Source organism: Falco naumanni, chromosome 6 (assembly GCF_017639655.2).
Source record: "Falco naumanni isolate bFalNau1 chromosome 6, bFalNau1.pat, whole genome shotgun sequence".
NCBI lineage: Eukaryota > Metazoa > Chordata > Aves > Falconiformes > Falconidae > Falco > Falco naumanni.
Window position 1 is genome coordinate 44,606,574 of NC_054059.1, and position 20,925 is coordinate 44,627,498.

Genomic DNA, 20,925 nt, shown 5'->3' on the forward strand with positions numbered 1-20,925 from the left:
AAGTGGCAGTAAACATTGTCCCCACAGGACTGTACTGAGCAGTTGTCAGTAATGCAGCCCAAGTAAACCTGCTTACTGCCAGTAGGAGTTGCTCCTGCGGGTGTGAAGACTGGATGTAGTTAGTCTGTTGTAAGGTCTCTGAGAAAAATCTGCCTGCTATCATGACTCAGAGAAGAGAGCTTACAGTAATGCACAGGCCATGATTGTAATTAAGTGTGTTCATAACCACTTCTGTTTTGACTGCATTCAGGCAAGCTGTATTGACTGACCTTACTGCAAAATGTTTGGCCATGTATTTTGGGAGGGTTGAAGGTGGGAAGGCAATTAATTTAATATTCATTCTAACACATTACTTGGCTTTTTTTATACCTTTTTGCCCTTGGGCAGCTGCCAGATTTCTCTGCTAATTACCTAGAGGGTGGGGGACAGTGGTAACAGCTTTTTCCTATTCTCCCTGCAAGCATCAGCCAGCAGGAGATGCTGTAAACCATAATGTGGTTTCCCTGCCCCCATCTTTTCTGAGACCAAGGCTATTAAATTGGAACAAAGCCTTGCTCAGTTCAAGAATTAGGAATCTCAAAAGCCATGTGTTTCACTGCCCTATTTGGCAGACCCAAGCTGAATAATCTTTACTTGTGCTATAATAGAAAATTTTAATTACGGTCCTGGCAATTATGACTTGCCCCCTCTCCCTTGCCATTGGTGTTTCCTTCCTCACACAACATTAATAATTTCATTGTTAGAAAATGCTGTAAGAATGTAATCTAAATTACTACACCCTTCACTAAAGGGCTCTCAGTCTCTTCTTTTTTTTCCTCTCTTTTTCTCTGATATGAATTTAACTGTATTTCATGTATTGATGTCCCACCTTTGGTTTTCTGAAACGCATGGAGGCTGGTTTCCAGCTCCAGTGGTGCACTCCATTCGTTAATAGTACAGGCTACACCAAAGAACAGGGATTCTCCCCAGGCCTTCTTAGCTGTGCCAAAACACAAGATGCAGTTGAGAGCGCCTTGTTAGACTCTCTTTTGCATGTGTAGAGGAGTCTGCAGGAGAATTGGAAGGGAATGCTGTATTATAACAGATAGAGAGTAATGTAATGCAGAGCTTCATTCTGCCACATATACCTATGACAAGTGGTACATGAGTACAGTTGTAATGTCATTAAAATTAATTATATTAATTAGTGAGAGAACCACTTCACCATGAGGAAATGTGTCTGGCTTGCAGATGCAAACGTCAGCAATGTGCTTCTCAAAATTATTAAACTAAAACCTGGAAACAGTTAACATCTAGGCATTTGTCAAAGCAGTTATTCAAGTATCAAGACAGACCTCCTGGGAGAATTAAATTTTTGTGCTCTCGTTACTTATGACAAATATTTCCCACTAATTTCAGCAAGCAGTGTCGTCATAAGCTGATGTGTAATATATCTTTCACCAAAGTTAGCCACTGGATGCTCCTTTGATTTCCTTGTAAGTAATCACAGACCAAACGCAGGCATAGTTACCTGCGGGGGGGGAGGGGGCTACACATTTTAGACTTACACAGCCTTTGCAGTTCATGCTCTTACAGTTAATTATGTGAAATGGCAAAAACACCTATGAGCTTTGTTAATTTTCTTTAAAATTTTGGAGGCCTTTCTTTGTAACCTCAGGATATGATGCAGATTATCACATCTGAGCTTCAAACAGTTTTCTATAAACAGCCTCTGCAAGGATTAGAGATTCATGAAACTTTCTTAATGAGACCCAAAACCTTCAAAACTCAAGTTGCAAAGCCCAAACTTAGATCAGTTTCACTCATGACCATGAACTTTTAAGGGAATCTGGGATACATTTCAAGGAAGTTGCTGTCATGTTTCACTTGATGTGGGCTGGTATGTTATTGAAATTGGAGAACACTAGCTGGTTTTATCTGAAGCTTAGAATTTTCCATAGGGTTTTACATCAGAGTTTTGGGGCTGAAGTAATTCAAGGGTAAGAACCCAGCTACAACACATCAGTAAATCTAGTTTACATGACCGCTAGGGAATAAAAAAGTCATGTACGGTCACTAGTACAAAGATGGAGAAATCATAAAAGGAAATTTGGCTAGGTAGCTCATTAAAATAAGGCAGTCATCAAAGGAAGTAGATGTTTTGGCCCCCTGTGATTTCACTGTGTGGTTGATCTGCAGCAAATCCAGATTAACTGGCCATTGATTGTATGGTCCTGTGTAAGGGAAATCTTTTCTTGGCTTAAAGAGGGTGCTGTTGTGGTATGTCTTTGCTACTGCTTTCCACCACTGGATAGCAGTGCCCCTGATTAGTAGAGGTTTTGGTGTGTATTTTCTTGTGCTCTGAGAAGAAATGTCCAAATTCTGGATTTATCCCAAGGTTTGGGATTAGGTATGGTTGACTATAAGAGGAGGGCTGATTTAATTGAGCATCTTAGAGTCTGTTTCTTAGGAAGGAAGCACTGAGCTCAGCCTAGGAGGAGAAGTTCGAAGTCACACTACAATGCTTCTTAAAGCTACAATGTGACTAATTCTAGACCAGTCTGAGATTCTGAATTAAACTCATTTGCCTTTCCAGTTCTTAGTGATGTTCTTTTTTATAGTGCTGAAACCAAGGAGTATGAAAAAAATTTATCTAAGTTCACTAATTTAAAAAACATTTAAGCAAAGTTTATTTTTCTGTCAAATTAGCCCTTTATAAAGGGAAATTCTCAGGGGGGCTCTTTGTCAGAAGAGTTAAAAAGTGAAAATAAAGAAAGCCTGGTAAAGGGCTTAAGTTATATTTCCTAGAGACACAGCCTCCACTCTAGCGGTCGTGTCTGAGGGTCAGTCTTCGTCCTGGCTTTGCAGAGATTCTCTGTATTTTTTTTCTTTCACTGAAATTCCATAGACAGTAATTAAGGAACTGGAGGCCAGCAAGAGGTCAGCAAGCCTTCGTCAGTGAAAACAGGGATTGTTTGCCATGTACAACACTCCCTTTTTTCCTTGCGGTGAATAGAAGATTTGCTTAGAGCTGATGACTTACGCCTTTCTTGCAAGTTATGCAGCTAGTGAGTAACTGGGGGAATCAATCAGTGAGCAGAAAACAGCTAATTGAGTCCAGCATCACGCTTTTTTCTTCTTTACATATTCAGCGCTGGAACCGGAGCCAGTTTGGTGTCTGATAATGTAACTCCAGAGAAGAGCATTTTGTGCACAGGATTCGGAGTGAATACAATACTTAAGAAGAAGGGTCTGCTCTTAAATTTTAGGGTTACGAAGCTGACAGCGGTTGAGGACTCGGGGGGAATAACTCGAAACTGAGCTTTAGGCCTATAAATGCCGAAGCTGGTAAGTCACTGAGCATGTAGCATGATGTGGAGAGGATGTGTCTCCTGTTTCAGAAAGGGAGAAAGAGAAAAGGCTTTTGTGGTTATTCTTAGGCACAGCACAGCATGTGTAGCTTTTCTCAGTTCTCCTCTTCCTTTCCTTGGGCTTTTATGTTCGTTTCTGTTCTATTTTCCTGTCTCTGACGTTATCCAGGCATCTTTAATAAAATTTTTTTAAAAGTTAGAATGGTTGTTTTTTTTGGCAGATGTAAAGCCTGTTAGAGGGAAAGAAGAAAGGACACGTGTAGCCACGTCTCCTAAAGTGAACAGCAAAATCTCTTTCCATTTACTATAGAGCCTGTAGTTGTGAAGTGAGCTAGCCAGAGCTGGGGGATGTGATGTGATATGCCCACGATTCTGAATGTGGGGTTTTGACCCACTTTGCTGGACAAGAATTGTCTGATAGCCAAAAATAATTGCAGCTTGGGCTTAATCAGATAGTAACAGAATTCTTTGTTTCTTAAATGAGAGGTTTCCTAGAGATTTCAGTTTGGGGGTGAACTATTATTACAGGGCATAAAGTGAACTGTAAAATTTTAATGTCTCTCTAAACGTCTTCACACAGCTCATGTAAAAGTCATGCATGCTTTTGATGGAGCTGAAACAGATTAATCAGTTACAATAGCTTTAAACTGGACATTGTCCTAGTGTTTCTTAAACATCTTTATTTAGGACCTGGATAGCAGGCTTTGCCTATCTTGTGTTTTTTAAGGGCTGCTGCTATAATCCTGAAGTGTTTCCAGTCTGCCGAAAGCTAGCTCCTTAGTTCTCGTTTACAGTTTGTCAGTTAATTCCAAGTACCCTAATAAATGCTGGGGTTTTGTGTGTGTGTGTGTGTGTGTGCCTGAAGCACTAATTCAGAGCGGGAGGTTAGTGTTGTTATTTCTATGGCATGTGAAATGGGCTGGATGTTAGAGAGCAGCAGAGCAAGGCGTGTGCCCTGCCTCCAGAGCAGGCAGCAGCAAAGAGCCTGCGTGAGAAAAATAGGAGAGAAAGCAAAGATGGCGCTGGGAGCAGAACGGCTAGAAAGCTCTTTGAGTATCAAAGTACCTGTGCTAATTTCCTATTTGTTCCTGAACATAAGTCTTTTTGCTTTGATCTTGCATACGAGTTGATGCAAACAGTGGCCTTTAGAGGTGCACAAGTAGGAAAAGTTTTCTAAGCAGAAGAGATGTTAGAGAATTAATCTCGCCTGGATTTGAGAGCATCTTCATAGGTTTGTGGCCACGTTTGTTAGCAGCGAAGAGCTGGGTGGTGGGGATGGGCCTTGGCCTCTCCATAGTGTTCCAGCCATGTGGTACGTGGTGACTGCAGTCCTCTGCATGCAGTCCTTGGTATTTCCAGATGCTCTTAATTTAGTCCCTGTTTCCCTGAAGTCCTTCGCGCATTTGTGCAGCCGACCTCTCCAAGCTGGCGGGTTTCCGCACCGTGAGAGCATTGCAGATGTGTCGGGGATGCACTTGCTCCAAGCGGCGTGGGGAAAGGCGGCTCCGCCCGGCCAGCCCCGCCAAGGGGCCCCGCGGGCTTCGCTGGGTCCCCAGCAGCCCGGCCGAGCCCTGCGCTCTCTTTAAAGCGAGCGCGATTTTTGTGCATCGGCTTTGGCCAATTTGTTATGGTTTAAGGCTGTGGAGCCAGCTGTCTGCAATCTGATGTAGTGTTGCCCTGGAAACCAGAAATGAAACACTTAAGCATTCACCACAGAATTACTACATACAGCATTAGCCAAAATAATTAAAAGTTGAGCCATATGGGCTTTCGGATGGAAAGATTTGGAGTGGAGGAGATGGAAGTTAAGTTGTTCCTATTTGCAGTACTGCAAATCCGTTTGTTTTCCCCTTGGAGCGCGGGGAGAGGCCTGCTCCGGCAGTGTGCGGGGGGACGGGGAGATGGAGGGGCTCTGGCTGTTTTACCGGTGCGTTAATGACGCCGAGGCTTGGCCTAACAGGACGGCCGTGTGCCAGGGGCGGGGAGGCGTTGGCAGCAGGGAGTGCGGCATGGCCTCCTCCCATGCCGGGCAGCCTCTGGCCCAGCCTCTTGCAGACACATCGTTCCCTCCTTAACAGGCCGCGTCTGCCCCGTTGCAGGGCTGCAGCGCACTGAAGCGTGTGTCAAGGGGGGTGAGGGCGAGGTGGAGGCTGGCAGCCAGCTGCTGGAAAGCCCCGTGCCGAGGCCTGGCTGCTAGGGCTATCCGGGAAGCCATTTGCCTGGCCCGCCACGCCTTGGGGGGATTGGGGCGAGTGTCCCATCTGAAGTCAGGGGCAGCCACCAACAAAAGCAATTTGGTCACTGTGGAAGTGGGGAGGGTAGAATGGGTCAGGGAAGTCAAAGTGTCGAGTTCAGCGATTCCCAAATATGTTGCTTACAGCCTGCGAGGTTTACACTTCTGCTTTCTGTTTAATATTAACTGTGAAAGAAAGCATTGCTTGAGCTGGAAAATCAAGCTCTGTTTCCCATGTGCCAAAATGGAAACTTTTGATAATTTAAAGGTCTTTTATAAAAAAAATGTTTCAAAACCAGGAAGTGAACCGAAAGTAACCACTTTTCAAAACAGTTTAGTTTTCAAGGAATCAGCATTATTTGACAAGAAAGTTTCCTGGGGGGCACCACTGGCATAGTCACCCACGTTTTTAGGCCTTCTGGTGTAAACTTATTAGCCATCCTTTCCTTTAGAGAAGATTTTCCGTGCCACATGCTACCTGACGATGATTGGAAATAGGCTGCTGGAGAGAGACTGACTTTGTAGTCAGCCTGTTACCCGGCGGCTCCTGTTGTTAAACACGAGCTGTTCCTGTCCCTCTCGGCCAAGCACTGGTGCTGGGAAGGATCTGTCCCTGCCTGCAGAGGACCCTTGCTCAGAGGGTGCCAGGAGTCCTGAAGTGGCAGGGAAAACCAGCTGGCACCTGGTTAGGATGGGACTTCATCTATTTTGAAGTGTGGTGGGGACCCCCTGTACCATCCACTGGGGTTTGAGGTCAGGACCTTGCACTGAGGCTATTTTGGTGCTCACTTTCATGGTGGTAGTGATGAATACATATTTTTTTGTCATTGTCGAGTCTTCATAACCCTGGAGGGGACAGTTCTTTGACCTGTACCACTGGTGCAAATATAAGACAAGTTGTTTATTCTTTGATGAAATCTTGGGTAGGAGGACCAGGTATGAGCTGTTCTTGGAAGTCGTACAGAGCTGACAGTTTTACAAATGGTCTTGCAGTCTTGCAAACCAAGGGTCTACAAAAAGTGATGAAGGAAAGCAATGGCTTAGAGTAATTGCATTTAAAATAAACATATCTCAAGTGCAGAGTATGCATGAAGTTTGCTTGCCAGGTTGTGCTTAATGGCCTAAGAAGTCTTGACTGAACTTCTTGATTACTGTCAATAATCCATTTGTCATCTTATATAAATAAGTCAGTCTTACTGTTTGACATGTCACTAAGTTGTCCCAGCTATAATATCTGAATTAATGCTCATCTTGCTGCTTGATTTGTCTTGATATAAACAAGTACAGTACTCCTCTTTACAGCCCTGTTTTTCCCCAAAGGAAGATTATTAATTACCTAGCCAGCCTGTACCCATAATAAGTGCATTCCTGTGGCTCTTGGATGGCAGAATGGCAATTCCTACTGCCGTATGTGGTCCATTTGGTATTCCTTCTTTTTTTGGAGTAACAGGAAGTTTGTGGGAAATCAGTAATTGACAGTGCCCATGCAGGAAGTGGCTGAAGTTTGCTCTGGTGTGGTTCTGCTGGCCCTGTGAGGTTCATGCCTGCAAGGTAGGCTTTCAGAGCTGCCCTGGCTCCTTCAGGCACTGGCTGCACCTTTGAAAGTGTAACCATGCAACTGCTAAGTGGTGTCTTGCCCCATGACATCTACTGTTATTACCACATCCTGATATTTAAGTGTATTAGAAAAGCAGAAAGCATTTTTGCTGGGAAAGAGGAGAGGGTGGTGGGAGGTTTCTTTTCTTTTTTTTCTTTGTTTCTTTGCTTGAGTTTGGGGATTTTTTTTTTAAAAGTGTAATTAAGGAGAAGGAGAAAAAAGGATGAGCACACTGGAAACCCAGATATCTGCACCGACAGGAAGTTGCATGAGGGATTTTAGAGCCAACCATTAGGAACGCGGTGACTTGGCTGGGACCGTGAGTGAAAACAAAGTAAGGTATACGATCCATACCACGCTCCAGCTGGAGGCCGTGTTGCACGCAGGAATGTGCAGCAACACACGGTGCCAGGTCTGTCCTGGCCCAGCCAGAGAGCTCTGCCGGCCTCCTCTCCTCTCCCCTTCCCTTCCCCCCGCTGCCTTCCACATTCTGAACTGATTAAAACAGAGGAAGTAGCACATTGAACGTTGGATCTGGCTCGAAAATCGAAGTCGTCTTCTCGTTCACAAGGAATGGATTGTTTCAGCTTGTTGTGTCACTGCTGCTGGAGAGAGGGGAATTTTTTTTTGCCTCTGTAATGTTTGATACTTGAGGGAAAACAGCTGGAACTGAGCATACTGGATCAGATGCAAAACGAAACGGGATGCTGGGGAATATGGACTGCACTGTATATCTGAAAAGGTCAGAGTTTTCCCTTGGTCAGTGCTGGAGGAATGCTGTGTCCATCTTAATTCCAGCCTCGAGAGCCTTCAGGAGGAGTGTAGGGAGCAGGGAGGAGGAAAAGAATATTTTGTAGCTGTGGCAGTTCGTGAGTGAGGCAGATGAGATCTCCTCCTTGCTTTTCCTTCTCGTCCCTTTCTTGTGCTGCTGTTTCTGATTTTCTGGGAAGACTGAGGTGAAAAAAAAGAGAAGTCGTCAATGACAGAGTTTCAGTTTGGAGAAGCTGTTTATAACCAGGTTTAAACAGCAAGTTCTGAGATGCCGGACAGACCAGTGACTGACCCAAAGCACAGGAGCATAACTGGTATGGTAAGAAGAGCCCTGGGAAAGAGCCCTGCCTGAAACGTACTGTGAGAGGACGTGGAAGTAGTTATTACACAATGCATGGGAAGAAAGACAAGGGCAGGAATGCATTTCAGTGCCTAGGATCTTACGTTGCACAGATTTAGAAATCAAAATGGTATGTCATGCTTTCAGAAAAAGAAAAAGAAAAAAAAGAAAACCCTCACTAATTTAAATGTTTCTGTCTGACCTGGGCTGAAAATATAACACCAGTCACAGAGCTGCATTGACACAGCGCAGCAGATGAGCTGGGTTAACTTGTCTTGAAGGAGCAAGCCGTGGGACTACTACTTTATTAATATTCCCTTTGTTTCTTTGCCAGTCAAGAGAACAATCTGATGATGAAACAGAAGAGTCGGTGAAGTTTAAGAGGTTGCACAAGCTGGTGAATTCTACTCGCAGAGTCAGGAAGAAACTCATAAGAGTGGAAGAAATGAAAAAACCCAGCACAGAAGGTAAAACGCAATGTGCATATGGTTAAAACTGCATGTGTGAATACATTTTTCTATTGAGAGGGGACAGAAAGTGGAGGGCTGGGGGAGGGAGGAGGGGAGTGTTCTTAAGGGACAGTAGGAAAGACTGCCTTATCTACGGTGCATGCCTTACCCAAGTAATTGCATTTTGAGACTGTGGAAGGAGAAAAGTGACAGCTTAGGATGTGGTCACTGCTGATCTCGTATTCCCAGAGCAGGGCTGGAGAGCCCCTCATTAAGAGATTAGAACTTGGTTTATGTTTTATGCCCTATGCTGGGGAGGGAATAAGACTGGGAGCAATCTCAACCAGCTGTCCCACAGGCTCAGCAAGGAAGTAAACAGAGCCACCACCACGTTGCTCCCTCCTCTGAGGCCTGGGACGGCACACAGGTGAAGCTCTTGCTAGTTCTGAGAGGTTAGTAGCTGGCTGATGGTGCAGTTGTGCCACATGGCATCATCCTGTGGCAAAAGTACAGAAACTCTATCAGCCATTCTTGTGGGATAGCAACTGCCTTGTGTAATATTAACTCCTACTTCTGGGGGAGACTGCTTGCAGTTTGGCTCCTGAATGAGCCTTGTTGCCAACAGAGAGGGGGAGAGAAGGGAGGAGAAGGGTGGGGAAACGGGAAGCAGAGTTCGGCCCCTGGGAACACCATGCTGCAGAATTAACTCTGGATGACCTGTATCCGTGTGTGAGCACTCAAGATTAACAGAGCCTGAGCCTCAGGACCCCCTCTGCACAGCCCTGCTTGAGTCTTTACTGGAATTGTGGGCACCCCTCTACGTTGGTGGCCTTCCCAGGATCGTATGCTGATTCCCCTCAGCTTTGCAGTGAGCTGAGCCATATTACGAGTCCCTTCTAGTGCATTTAAGGAGAACATGTGCATCTTCTTGGGTATGTGGCAGGAAGCTGTTGGCAGATTTATGATCTCGCCTGCCTCTCTCCTGCGTGACGATGGTGTTACTGGCTGGTGTGAAAGGCACAGCCAGTCTAGAGCTCTGGACAAGGCAGTTGTCCTGGTCTGAGAAGATTTTGTCACCTCATAGGGTAAATATGAAGCTGAGTTACCTTGGAAGCCAAAACACGAGTTTTGAGATGCGGCAAAAAAAAAGGGCTATTTTTCCCCTGCTTTGGGGAAAGAAGGACCCCAGAGAGTCCTGTCCTACCCCCCTGGAGGTCTGGGGAAAGCTGTAGGGAGCAATCAGCTGGAGGCCCCAGGGCTGGGAAGCAGCTGCAGGAGCAGGCAGCCCAGGGGCTGCTGGGCTTGCAGACGCCTTCCTGAGTTTGACCAGACTTCTCTTCAGCACATTAACTGTCTGGTTTGCTCTCTATACCCTCTCTTACAGCACTTCATCTCCTCCCTTCCTGTTCTCCTTCAGTCTTTCACTTAAGTGTCTCAGTTTCTTCCAGGTATTTTTTTCCAATGAGTTTTTACACTCCTGCAGAAAAATCACTGAATTAACAATTATCTGTTAAAAAAGAAATAAAATTGTTCTGCTTCTTCCTTTCACCATCTCCTGCCTGTCTTCTCTTTTTTAACTCCAGGTTTTTCTCAGTGAATGATCTGTAACACCGAGCTGGTACTTAGCACTCTGGAATTTCTTTGTAGATTGGCTATTGGGAAACTCTGTAGCAAAACTAATTATTGCTAAATAACAACATGGATTAACTTCTGCCTAACTTCTATATAACTAGAAGGCCCCTTAAGTAACCCACAAGTCTACATTAGGAGTAGATTATCTATGACTTTTCTTTCAGGAAATGCTCTCCACACCTAAGTTTTCATGTTGCAAATTGGAAGTGCTTCATAAAAGCTGTCCATCCCCATCTGTCATAATATAGGTCTGTATTCCCATTTGGGTATGTCAGAGGACCCCGCAAGATCACAAAAAATACTGTGATCAGATTTGGGGATTGCTGTCTGGCCTTTCAAGTTACCTGTGGTTGACTGGATCAGTTCTTGAGCTGTTCGCTGCTGTTATTTGAATCTGTGTTATGAGTGTGAAGTAATGCGAAATCCTAGATGGCTAGGTTTTGGGAGTTAGCTATAAAATTTGATTGAGTGACATCAGTAAGATTTCAATAAATTCATCAGTGTTCAACAGCTTTTAACGAAGTGTGAAATTCACTTAGTTTGAAAACTGACAGGCAGTTCCCCACAAGAAAGATTCCCCACAATCCTCCTCAGGAATTTCTTCACTAAGAACAACTTTTCCAAATTTCCATTATACATTCCTGTAGTTTTTAAAGAAAAGTACTCTGGTCCCAGGTCCTTCTCCCACATTTCTGCTATTGACTCTGTTACCACACTAAATATACATCTGAATAATCAGATACTCAATAGAGTGTGCCAATATCTGAATCCATGTGTATTTTGTGTTAGTCTGCTCCTAGTGAGCTAAATAACTGAAGCTTTGTAATTCCTGGGCACCATTCTTATATAGCATTTAAAAACAAATCACATCTACATCTGTGTCATTATGGCTTTGCATCATGGACTCAGTCCAAATAACATCTGTTACAGTGTTGACACACAATGCATATTTTACAAGCTGTTTAAATACATATTTACTCAGTGGACTAAAATTGTTTATCAGCACATATTTAGTCCCAGGAGAATGTCTATTTTCTGTTCAAATTGAGAAGTAGAGGGGAAATAGAGCAAGTTGGACAGTCCAGTGAAAGTGGTGTCAAAATCAGACCAGTCTACAGACCTACCCGAGAAAATGTCTCAAGAGTCAAAGTTGTGTATCAGATGTGATCCACTATCCCTTCACTGTCACAGCAAGTTTTATCTTGGTAAAATAACATCTTAGGCTTCAGCCAATATACGTCAAATATGTTTTGCCAGTAGAGTGAACTGAAGGTGAGACAGGAAGCCTGTACAGGGCAGCTAATTTTCTTTCACCTTGAAATGTGTCCTCTGTTATTGAATGAGCAAGTTTAGTAAATCATAGGTATTTTGGTAATGGTTCAAATTTAGCTCTGCTGTAAGACTGTGGATGTAATCAAAGATGAAGGCGAAGTTGGGTCAGACAAGAAATTTATTTTGGCAAGAAATAAATATGTTTCTGTGTGTGTTTCTGATACATACCTATGAATGCTGTGAAATTTGTCAGGCAGGATTTAGAAGGATGTGTACTCTTGTTTAACTCTTTCTTTATTAATGCATCTCATACCTGAGCCTATACTTTTCTCGGAAGAAAACACCAGAGAAGAGTTTAAGTGATAAATGCAAAAAGGAATTGCCATTTCAGGTCCTTTCTTCTCTTCTCTCCACTCCAAAAACGAGACCTGGCTGCTTGCCCATCTGTTTACCCAGTACTTTCATTGCAAAAAGTCTGCTTCCCTGTCTGTGAAATATGTATTTGGTGAAAATATACCAGCACACTGTTGAAATTGGCACATCCGCAATTTGACCTATTTTTTTTTCTTTGCATCTGTTGATGTAAAATCTGTGTCATTAAAATCGGTGCCTCTTACCCCATCGAAAACCCAGAACTGTAAATTTCATCCTGGAGCTCAGCTCCGTAACTTTCTGGAAAAAATGCTGCTTTCTGCAGCAGCAGCACTGCGTATTAGAAAACTGGACCTGAGAGAAACTTTCTGGGTTTTAATACCTGAGCATATTTCTGATCTGTTGTAATCTCGCTAGAGCTGAGTATCATATGCAAGTATTGGAAGAAAAACATGAGAAACAAATCCCAGTTCCAGCTTTTAAGGGGTTCTTAGTGAGAGCATCTGTGGTCTTACTTAGCTGCAGATGAAAGAGACTTAAAATAACAATGAGTTATTTTCATAACAATGAACTTACAGGATGCTGTCTTCTCTCTATTGTTAACTCATCCCAGAACTCTCACTTCACAAACTGAAGTAACTGCTTCAGATTTATCCACTCACAAATACCTTCTGGGCTGCTTATATCACAAAGACTTTTCTTCCATTTTAAGTGGGTGATACATTAAATAAATACAATAAGGCTCTACAGGGAAACATCTTCAAGAATTATGAATGGTGACATGTGCTGTGCTGCTTTTGTCCCCTGTAGGTGTGGAAGAGCACTCACTTGACAACTCTCCTATACTGGATGACAGATCCGCACTTTACTCTGGAGTTCACAAGAAGCAATTCTACTTCGACAGCTCCTGCGAAAAGCAGCCAGAGGACGACTTGGAGTCACTTACTACTTCCCCCTCATCCAGCAGTCTTGATACGTGGGGAGCCAACCGGAAGCTGGTGAAGACCTTCAGCAAGACTGATAGCCGTGGCCTTATCAAGCCTCCCAAGAAACTCGGGACATTTTTCTCTTACCCAGAAGAGGAGAAGACTCAGAAAGTTTGCCGCTCCTTGACAGATGGGGAAATGAAGAAGAGCCTCGGCTCGCTGAGCCATGGGGTAAGTACAGAAAGCATTTGCTTTTATGACAGCAACAGGCACAAGCACCATCTTCTGGTGTCCCTGGAGGAGATTCAAAGTGTAAGGAAGCAGATCCGATTGAAGAAAATGGATACTAACTATTCCTGTTCCAGAGCTTTTCTTTACCAGCGCCCTGCTAGGAAAGGAGCATCTCCTGCAACTTGCGACCTACAATTACTGCGACACAAAACGAAAGGGGGTGGAGGTTGTCCCTTCCCAAACAGAAGGCTACGAGGGCGCACTTCTGTCAGCGAGTTCAATATTACCTATGTGGTGGAGAGAAGCCTGTACAGTCACCTCAACTTCTCACAGCTGGTGCGTCCCGTTACTGACAGGACCCTGAGCAAGGCCGACAAGCAGGACCTGAGGAGATGCCTGCTGGAGGAGGATGAGGAGGCCAAGAGGAAGTGGGCTGCCACAGTGGATCGCTGTACTAAAAGGGTTCTCTTGAGAATCCACCAAAAGTCTGTGAGTCAAAGAGTTGCCGTGAAGGTGGTCTTCCAGTTTCTGTGAGGTTGCAGTCAACACTTGCTGCTTTATACTTTTAACTAAAATTCTGGGCTTCTGCTTTCCTTGCCATTAGAAAGTCTTAAGCACTGTAATTCAGCTATGAGGGATGAGTCTGATATAATCCCGTCGGAGAAGAGTTTTGTTGAGTCCGCTGTTTCTATGTGTACAGAATAACTTGATGAGAGAGAGCAAATATGACAAAATGCTGCTTTTTAAATTCACCTAGTGCAGAAATTGACATCACTGGTGAACAGAAGAGCTTTGAGATGCTATAAACTTGTTCTTTGTGATGCTCTGGGAGTTGGTAATCTCTTAAAGGGACCTGAGAGAAGAACAAAATTCTCAGAGGACTAGAGCATCCTTAGTCAACTGTGCTCTTTCCTGCTGTCATTGCCACATATTGGCCCTCTCCTTCTCAGTTTGCATCTCATCAATTCACCCACCAGCTCTCTATTCTCCATTACACACACAGCTGCAGAAAGACAGGGAGTCTTACATTATCCAGACACTGCCCAGCTGCTTGCTGCACACCACCAGCAGAACTGCCCCTTCTGTTCTCTCCCTGGCCACTGCTCCTTCTTTCTAGCATGGAGTGAAGGTGGCATCTTCCCTCAGAGCATTGTGGAAAGGGAACGAGGGGTGGCCAGTAAAGGAAATTATGCTGTGCAATGGGAAATTAAGTGATTTGAGCACTCCAGAGAGATCCAAAGCTGCTTCCTGACTATACACAACCCAGTTTAGACAGTTCCTTTAACCATGATGCTGAGTTTCCTAGGAATTTGCTTTTGGGGCCAGCCTGATCTCCAAAGCTGAGCCAGTTAAGTCTGTTGTCCAGTTGACAATGTAGATACGTTCCCTACTTCAGTGGGTGGAAACAGCAGTGCACCCATAATGTTAAGCAGGATATTCCAGTGAACAATACAGAAGAAACAGCTTTTCCTCTTGAACTACAGATTTGATTTTGAGAGGTCTGCTTCATTTCGTCAGGTGTGAGGTATTCTCGATATAAGAGTCACAGCCTTGGTCTCATTGAATAACCTGTGGGAGGTGACAAAGCCTTCATTGTTCACTTTTTGCTCTTCAGCCACAAAATATATGGGTGTTTTTCTACCCAATATCATGAACATTCTCTCTTGGCAGCTTCAGTATTTCTTCTGCATTGACTGTTTGCCCTGGCACTCACAGGGTTCTGTTTATTTTCACAATGTACTCAGGAGTCATTGTTTTCCCATAAGGATATTACAATGATAAGGCAAACCTTACTCATCCTTCTGTGGGCTGAACAATAGAGGGGTATCTCAAGCAAAAGAGATGCTTGCATGTGCTAGAGAAGGCCCGTAATTAAAAATACCCTCTACTGTCTTTGTAAATACAGATGACAGAAACAAGACTCTCAGTTCTTATAATCAGCAGTCTCACTATAGTAATTTCATTACGAAAACCATCTGGACTGACTTTTATTTATTAACAGAGATACAATCAGAGAAGAAATGGATAGTGTTTTGTTGTTGAGGAACTCCTCAGTCAACTGCTCCTCCAGCCTCATTTGAATGGGATAAATGGTGGAGGCATGCTGCTCTTACTTGCTTTTTCAACATACTTCTTCCTGAAACTGCAAAAAGCTGGCAAGCTTCAACTAATGCTATTCCTTCTTAGAAGCACTTAATGTTTGTTTGCTGCAACCTCAGGGAAATTGCAATGCCTATGTATTCAGTGGAATTGGTCACTCTGTCTTGCCTTGCCATTCATTTTTGTCATTTATATTTGTTTCAGTGACCTGGACATGCATGAAATTTTCAAATCGCATCAGTTTTTCTTTTCTCCCAAAAAAACCAGTACTTTTGATTGCATGACCATTCCATTGAATATCCCTCTCCTCATCCACAGACCTTCTGTTTGGTACAGTATTGCCAGGGTTGCTACTGGAATCCGAAGGTGGAAATTAAATGTTAAATGTAAGGGGAGGTCCATATTGAAACAATAAGCATCCTTAATATGGTGCATTTATTCAGAAGCTTTTAACCAACAGACATTTTGCACTCTGAGAAGACTGCTTTAGGAGGAGCTCTGTCTGGTTTGACAGACAAGTTTGCTCAGAGCAGTTCCAGATGTCCTCTCTTAGTTGCTGGGCTTACCATACACTGTAGGATTAATTAAATGGACTCTTTAGAGAAGGATGATATTACTCATAGCTAAACGTGCTGTGCTTTAAAAACTGCTCTGATTACTTGTGGTTGATCTCCAATGCTTTCCAAAAACAATTTTTAAAAGCTGTGCCATAGTCACATTGCCTTCTGGAAAAAAACACTTTAAAATATTCTACGTCACAGCACTCTTCTTAATGTGTGGGGCCTAGACAAAGCTGGCTTTGAGTTCTGCTAGAGTTGTGGTGGGTACAAAAACTGGCGTCCAAGCACTGTAGGTACACAGCACCCAACAACTAGAAAAGATAACTTTTAAAAGGCTATTAATATGTATGCTGATTGGTGGTGAACAGGGCAGGAAGAATGTTTACTCTGATAGAACTAACTGATATATATATCAGTTTATATCAGAATGGTTTATAAAGTGGCACAGTTTGTAGAGCTTGCTTCTTCCTAATGGTGTTGAATCAGACTGGTAGTTCTCTGGTGGTTGGTCTTCACCTCCTCCCAAGCACACACTCAGGGTACTAATTGGGCAATCCTTCGTAGAGCTGATCTGATGCTTACCTCAGTCCGAAGGTGTCTTGTGGTAGTTCAGGCCCTAAGAATTTATGGTTTGCAAGTGGCTGATCTTCTGCCTCCTGTTTATCTCAACTCTAACGCTGAAGAGAATACTTAAAATAGACATCTGCCTGTCTCACAACCCACACTCAGAGCTCAGAGTTGAGGTTGTGCAAGTAAATCGCAACTGCCATACCTCGGTTTCCCTGGATTGCCCTGTGACACTTCTGGCAGGGCCAGGTACTTGAGTACTGTGCAGCTGGTTGGTCAGCGGCCAAATAAAACGTCAAAGGTTTTACCTTTTGGATTGCAAAGCAAAAACTGGATTCTCTCTGAGCCCCCTAAGTGTCTGGTCTTTTTTCAGGTGATACTGAAGCTTTAGCAGAAATTCATCGGCCAGAGTTAAACAGTGCTTGGCTGTGGGAATGCAACTGTACTGCGTTTGCTTGCCCTCTGCTCTTGGGAGGGAAGCAGTGTCATAGCGCCGATTTCCTTTTTTTATTCAGGCTGATTATGATAAACTGCATCTGTGCATTCAGACAAAACTGAGTCACTTCACTAGGTGATTGTGGCACTTCAAACATAGCGTACTTTCTCCCAAAAGTAGCAGAGCTGCCACGTATCACCAGAGGTGCGATGGTAAATACCTGATCTGGAATCAGGGCTTGCTGAATGTCTGTGGACACAGTGTGTATGGATAGTTGGGCTGGGTTTTCCCTCCCCTTACCAAGGGCTTGCCCTACAAGGCCTGTAGCATTTCCCTGTGTGTCGGTGGAAATGGAGTCTATGCAGCTATTCCCAGAAGGTAGGTTATTCAATGCTTTAGAAGATTGGTGGTTCTCTGTTTCAGTGCTACTGTGGACTTATTTATGAAGGCAGATGGGAGTGCTGAGGTGGAGTTGCCAGCACCCTGGAAACCTTGATGCATAAGATCAACAGTTTCCTTAGACCAAAAAGTCTTTTTTTATTATAAAGAGTAGGCAATAGATGACTCAACAGCAGCAGATCTTAGGCCAAGGAGTTGTCTCTGGAAAAGACAAATTACTCAAATTGCTTTATAACAATATCTTGATTTATAATCTTCCATCCTTTTCTTTGTTTGTTTCCATTTTTGCAGACATTTATGTTTTTACTGGCGTTCTCCAAATCACAGATGCTTTGAGTGAACTACTCACTGTGATAGAACTGTATCCATTTTTTTTTTTTTTTTTTTTTTTGCAGAGAACCTGTAGCTTTGGAGGATTTGACTTGACAAATCGTTCCCTTCATATTGGAAACAGTTCTGACCAAATGGTGAGTTTAAGACAAAAAGGCACAGACTTTAAATAGCATAAAATGAAATGCGCAATGGAGTTAAATAGACTGAAGTGTAATTTAGGTCTGTAATAACAGTCTGGAAATCCAAGAAAGCAGAGTATCTTTGTTAACCACAAACTTCCTTAGCTTTGAGAATAACATACCCACCCATATCCATGTGTGTATAAGTATTTATATACCGTATATGTAATGAGGCAGGTACAAGTGATCAAAGCACAGATCTGGGGGCACATCTATGGGCTTTTCTTATGTCTGACTTCCTCAGAGCATCACCCCAGGCAAAACTTGTGGTTACTATACTTTCTTGGTAAAAATATTTACTATTTGAAATGATGAGGCAAAATTTCATTTGCTGAAGATCTCCAAGTTGTTTGGGTGGAAGCCATTATGTAAGAGATTTATTATTTGTTTTCCCACTGTATCTAAGAGCTCTGGAGTTGACCAGAATCCCATTGTCCTGGGTGCTGTGCAATTGATCTCAGAGCGCTTTGTGTTTAAAAAAAAAAAAAAACAAAAAAAAACCAAAAAAAAAACATCTCCCCTGAGAATTTATTCCATTTTGTATTATTCCTGTTGATCCCAGTGTTACTGAGCCAAAAATAACAGAAGAAAAATGAGCCAGAACATTATATCAAATGAAATTACTAACATATTTTTTCCTTTTGCCCATATATGTTTTTCTTTTCTGTTTCAACATTGGATCTGATAACTTCTCTGTTCACTTAAATGAAGTATAAATTGTGAAACTTTTTATATGCCAGTATTATATTTATTTTTTTTTCTGTTGGCTGGGTATTTGGGAGTTATTTTTGGTTTTCCAATTACTTTTTTAACGTCATAAATTATAAATTGGCCCAAACTGTGGGCTGTTCTTTTATTCATCAATTTTTAACTTAGCAAAAAAGTTAACTTCCAAACTTAGTGTTTATCTTTAAACATAGATACTTTGACATCTTTTGTTCAGATTGGTTCTGATATAAGAAAGTCTGAAATCTCAATACTACATTTTTTCCGTACTAGCATTAGTAGTGGGAGAGATGCAGTATACCAGAATAATGTATGCAGATCAAATTTTTTTTCTTGAAGCCATTTACGTCCATTGACTGGAAGGTTTTTTCCAAAAAGATAAGTAAAGAGCTATCCTTAATTTCTGCTGAAAGACCAAAAGTTGCCAAAGAAGTAATCACAAACAACTTGTAAAGGAAAAAATATAGATTTATCAGAAATGAAGTATCAGCTGAATTTCAGATAAACTTTTTGGGAGAACATTAGTAAAGTAGCAAACATACATAAATTTAGGGGGAAAAAAATCATGTAGAATGTAGTCTACACTTATTTTAGTGTTTGTTATCCTGTGTGCCTACATTGTCTTGAGAAGGATTATTGACCCAAGTCAGAGACCAAATTCAGTATTCAGTCTGTTTGGCCAAACAGATTTTGGTCTTTTTTACGTTGTGATTTGCCAGTGCTGGTAGTAGCTCTAATAGAGCTGCCTTGCTGTGGTGCCTGACAGAGTGTGGAACAAAAGACCGTGTTTAACACGTTTAACATGCTGCCTGGAAGGTCGAATAAGGGCTGAGTCATAGAAGTAACTTTGGCAAAATGTCAGTTGATCCATGTTTGTTCTTTGTATGTGCTTGTGGCATAAGTGCTAGGTATCTTAAGCTGATTTAGAAAAGGTTAAATGTGTTCAAAGCAGCTGGCCTTTGTCATCTACTATATATGAACCAGCTAATTTAGTTCAGCAGTGCCCTGTTATGTGTCTTAAGAATAGCTGTGCAAGTGTAAGCTTCTACCATGGTTGATGGATTTAGTAGCTTTTTGTGGTTTTTTTATAAACAATCCACAGTAAAACCACAGAAACGGTCATCAAGAAAGGTTAACTGCCTGTCTGAAAATAAAAAGTAAATTTGGGTAGCCAAATGTAGGTATCCATATATATATACACAGAGAGAGAGTTATATATTTGGCTAGAATCTCAGAGGTAGCTTTACTTCTGTTAGCATGAGCCACAATTACTGTTGCATGGATGTCAGGAGGGCTTATCCTGAAACCATGAAGTTTTCAATCAGGTCAAATACTTACCTGAAACTCAAAGGGATAAAGGCATCCTAACAGACCCCAACACAACTACACACGGTACCTGCAGAAAAGATTACAAATCAGGCCTTGGGAGTAAAGCTACAGTGGACGCTACAGTGATTTGCACAAGGTCTCAACAGTGAATTTAAAGCTGTAAATAGGACACCATGCTGCCATCCTGTGTCTGCCTGGATAGCTCTGCAATGACTGCTGACTTGAGGAAAAAAAATGGCTCTTGTATTCTATAGGCTTAAACGGTGTTTTGTTTTGCAGGGCAAAGAAGGAGACTTTGTTTATAAAGAAGTGATCAAATCACCCTCTGCCTCCCGTATATCTCTGGGCAAAAAGGTGAAGTCTGTAAAAGAAACCATGAAGAAAAGGATGTCTAAAAAATACAGCAGCTCTCTGTCTGAGCAGGTATGTAAAGTCTGCAATGGAATCCACTTAATAGTGTAGAAGTGTAATACAGATTCCCATGCTTCAAGGCACATCTGAAGACATTTCTGACAAGACTGTGGCATGATGTGGCTTATTCCTATGTTCTTATAAAGTTCCTCACTGTGAAATGGCTTCCCATAGATACCAGACCATGAAAATGCATTTTCAGGTTTTCATTCAAGTAGCTCATCAGCAGAAGCCTATGGCTGATGGCATTACACATCTCGCTCTATATTTCCATTTCTTTATCTATCATCATTATTTATTAAGGGAACTGGTCTGTGACACAGGGTCGCAGTAATATATTTAATCTGCAGTTTACACCTTAGTTTAAATTCCCAGTATAACTTCATGTACCACGGTTCCTCTCAGCTATTACAGATCTTTTCTCTATCATAGCGTGCCCTCTGCAGCAGCCCATTAAAACAGATGCACAATGTAGTCAGAAAAGGGCATCCCACAGAAGATTTTCCTATTATTCTTTCATTACAGATTTTTTATAGCTTGTTCTTAAAGGCGAACCTGAAGTACACTGGTTGTAAATTAGGCTTTGAATTTCAGTGGCCTAGGAACAATTGCTGTCTTTTTCCCTTTTGGTGTACTTTGGGCTCGGGCTCCTTGCTGTGGTGGAGTGTCAAAAATTCTTTGGCGTTTGTTTAAAACCAATCTTGCCACTTGG

The 20,925-nt window shown here is 42.6% G+C and overlaps 1 protein-coding gene across 10 annotated transcripts in view; it reads left to right on the forward strand.

The window, feature by feature from the left end:
* Positions 1-20,925, forward strand: part of SASH1 (SAM and SH3 domain containing 1) — a 566,328-nt gene that overhangs the window by 524,801 nt on the left and 20,602 nt on the right. For 5 of the 10 annotated variants that reach the window (XM_040597947.1, XM_040597949.1, XM_040597950.1 and 2 more), the window contains 4 exons: positions 8,626-8,758; positions 12,827-13,662; positions 17,631-17,702; positions 20,082-20,225. In XM_040597947.1, the coding sequence (XP_040453881.1) occupies positions 8,626-8,758; positions 12,827-13,662; positions 17,631-17,702; positions 20,082-20,225 (1,185 nt within the window). Of the gene's footprint in view, positions 1-3,002; positions 3,328-8,306; positions 8,422-8,625; positions 8,759-12,826; positions 13,663-17,630; positions 17,703-20,081; positions 20,226-20,925 lie in introns of those variants that run through there. The other 5 variants (XM_040597952.1, XM_040597953.1, XM_040597954.1 and 2 more) reach the window with 4 other exon arrangements.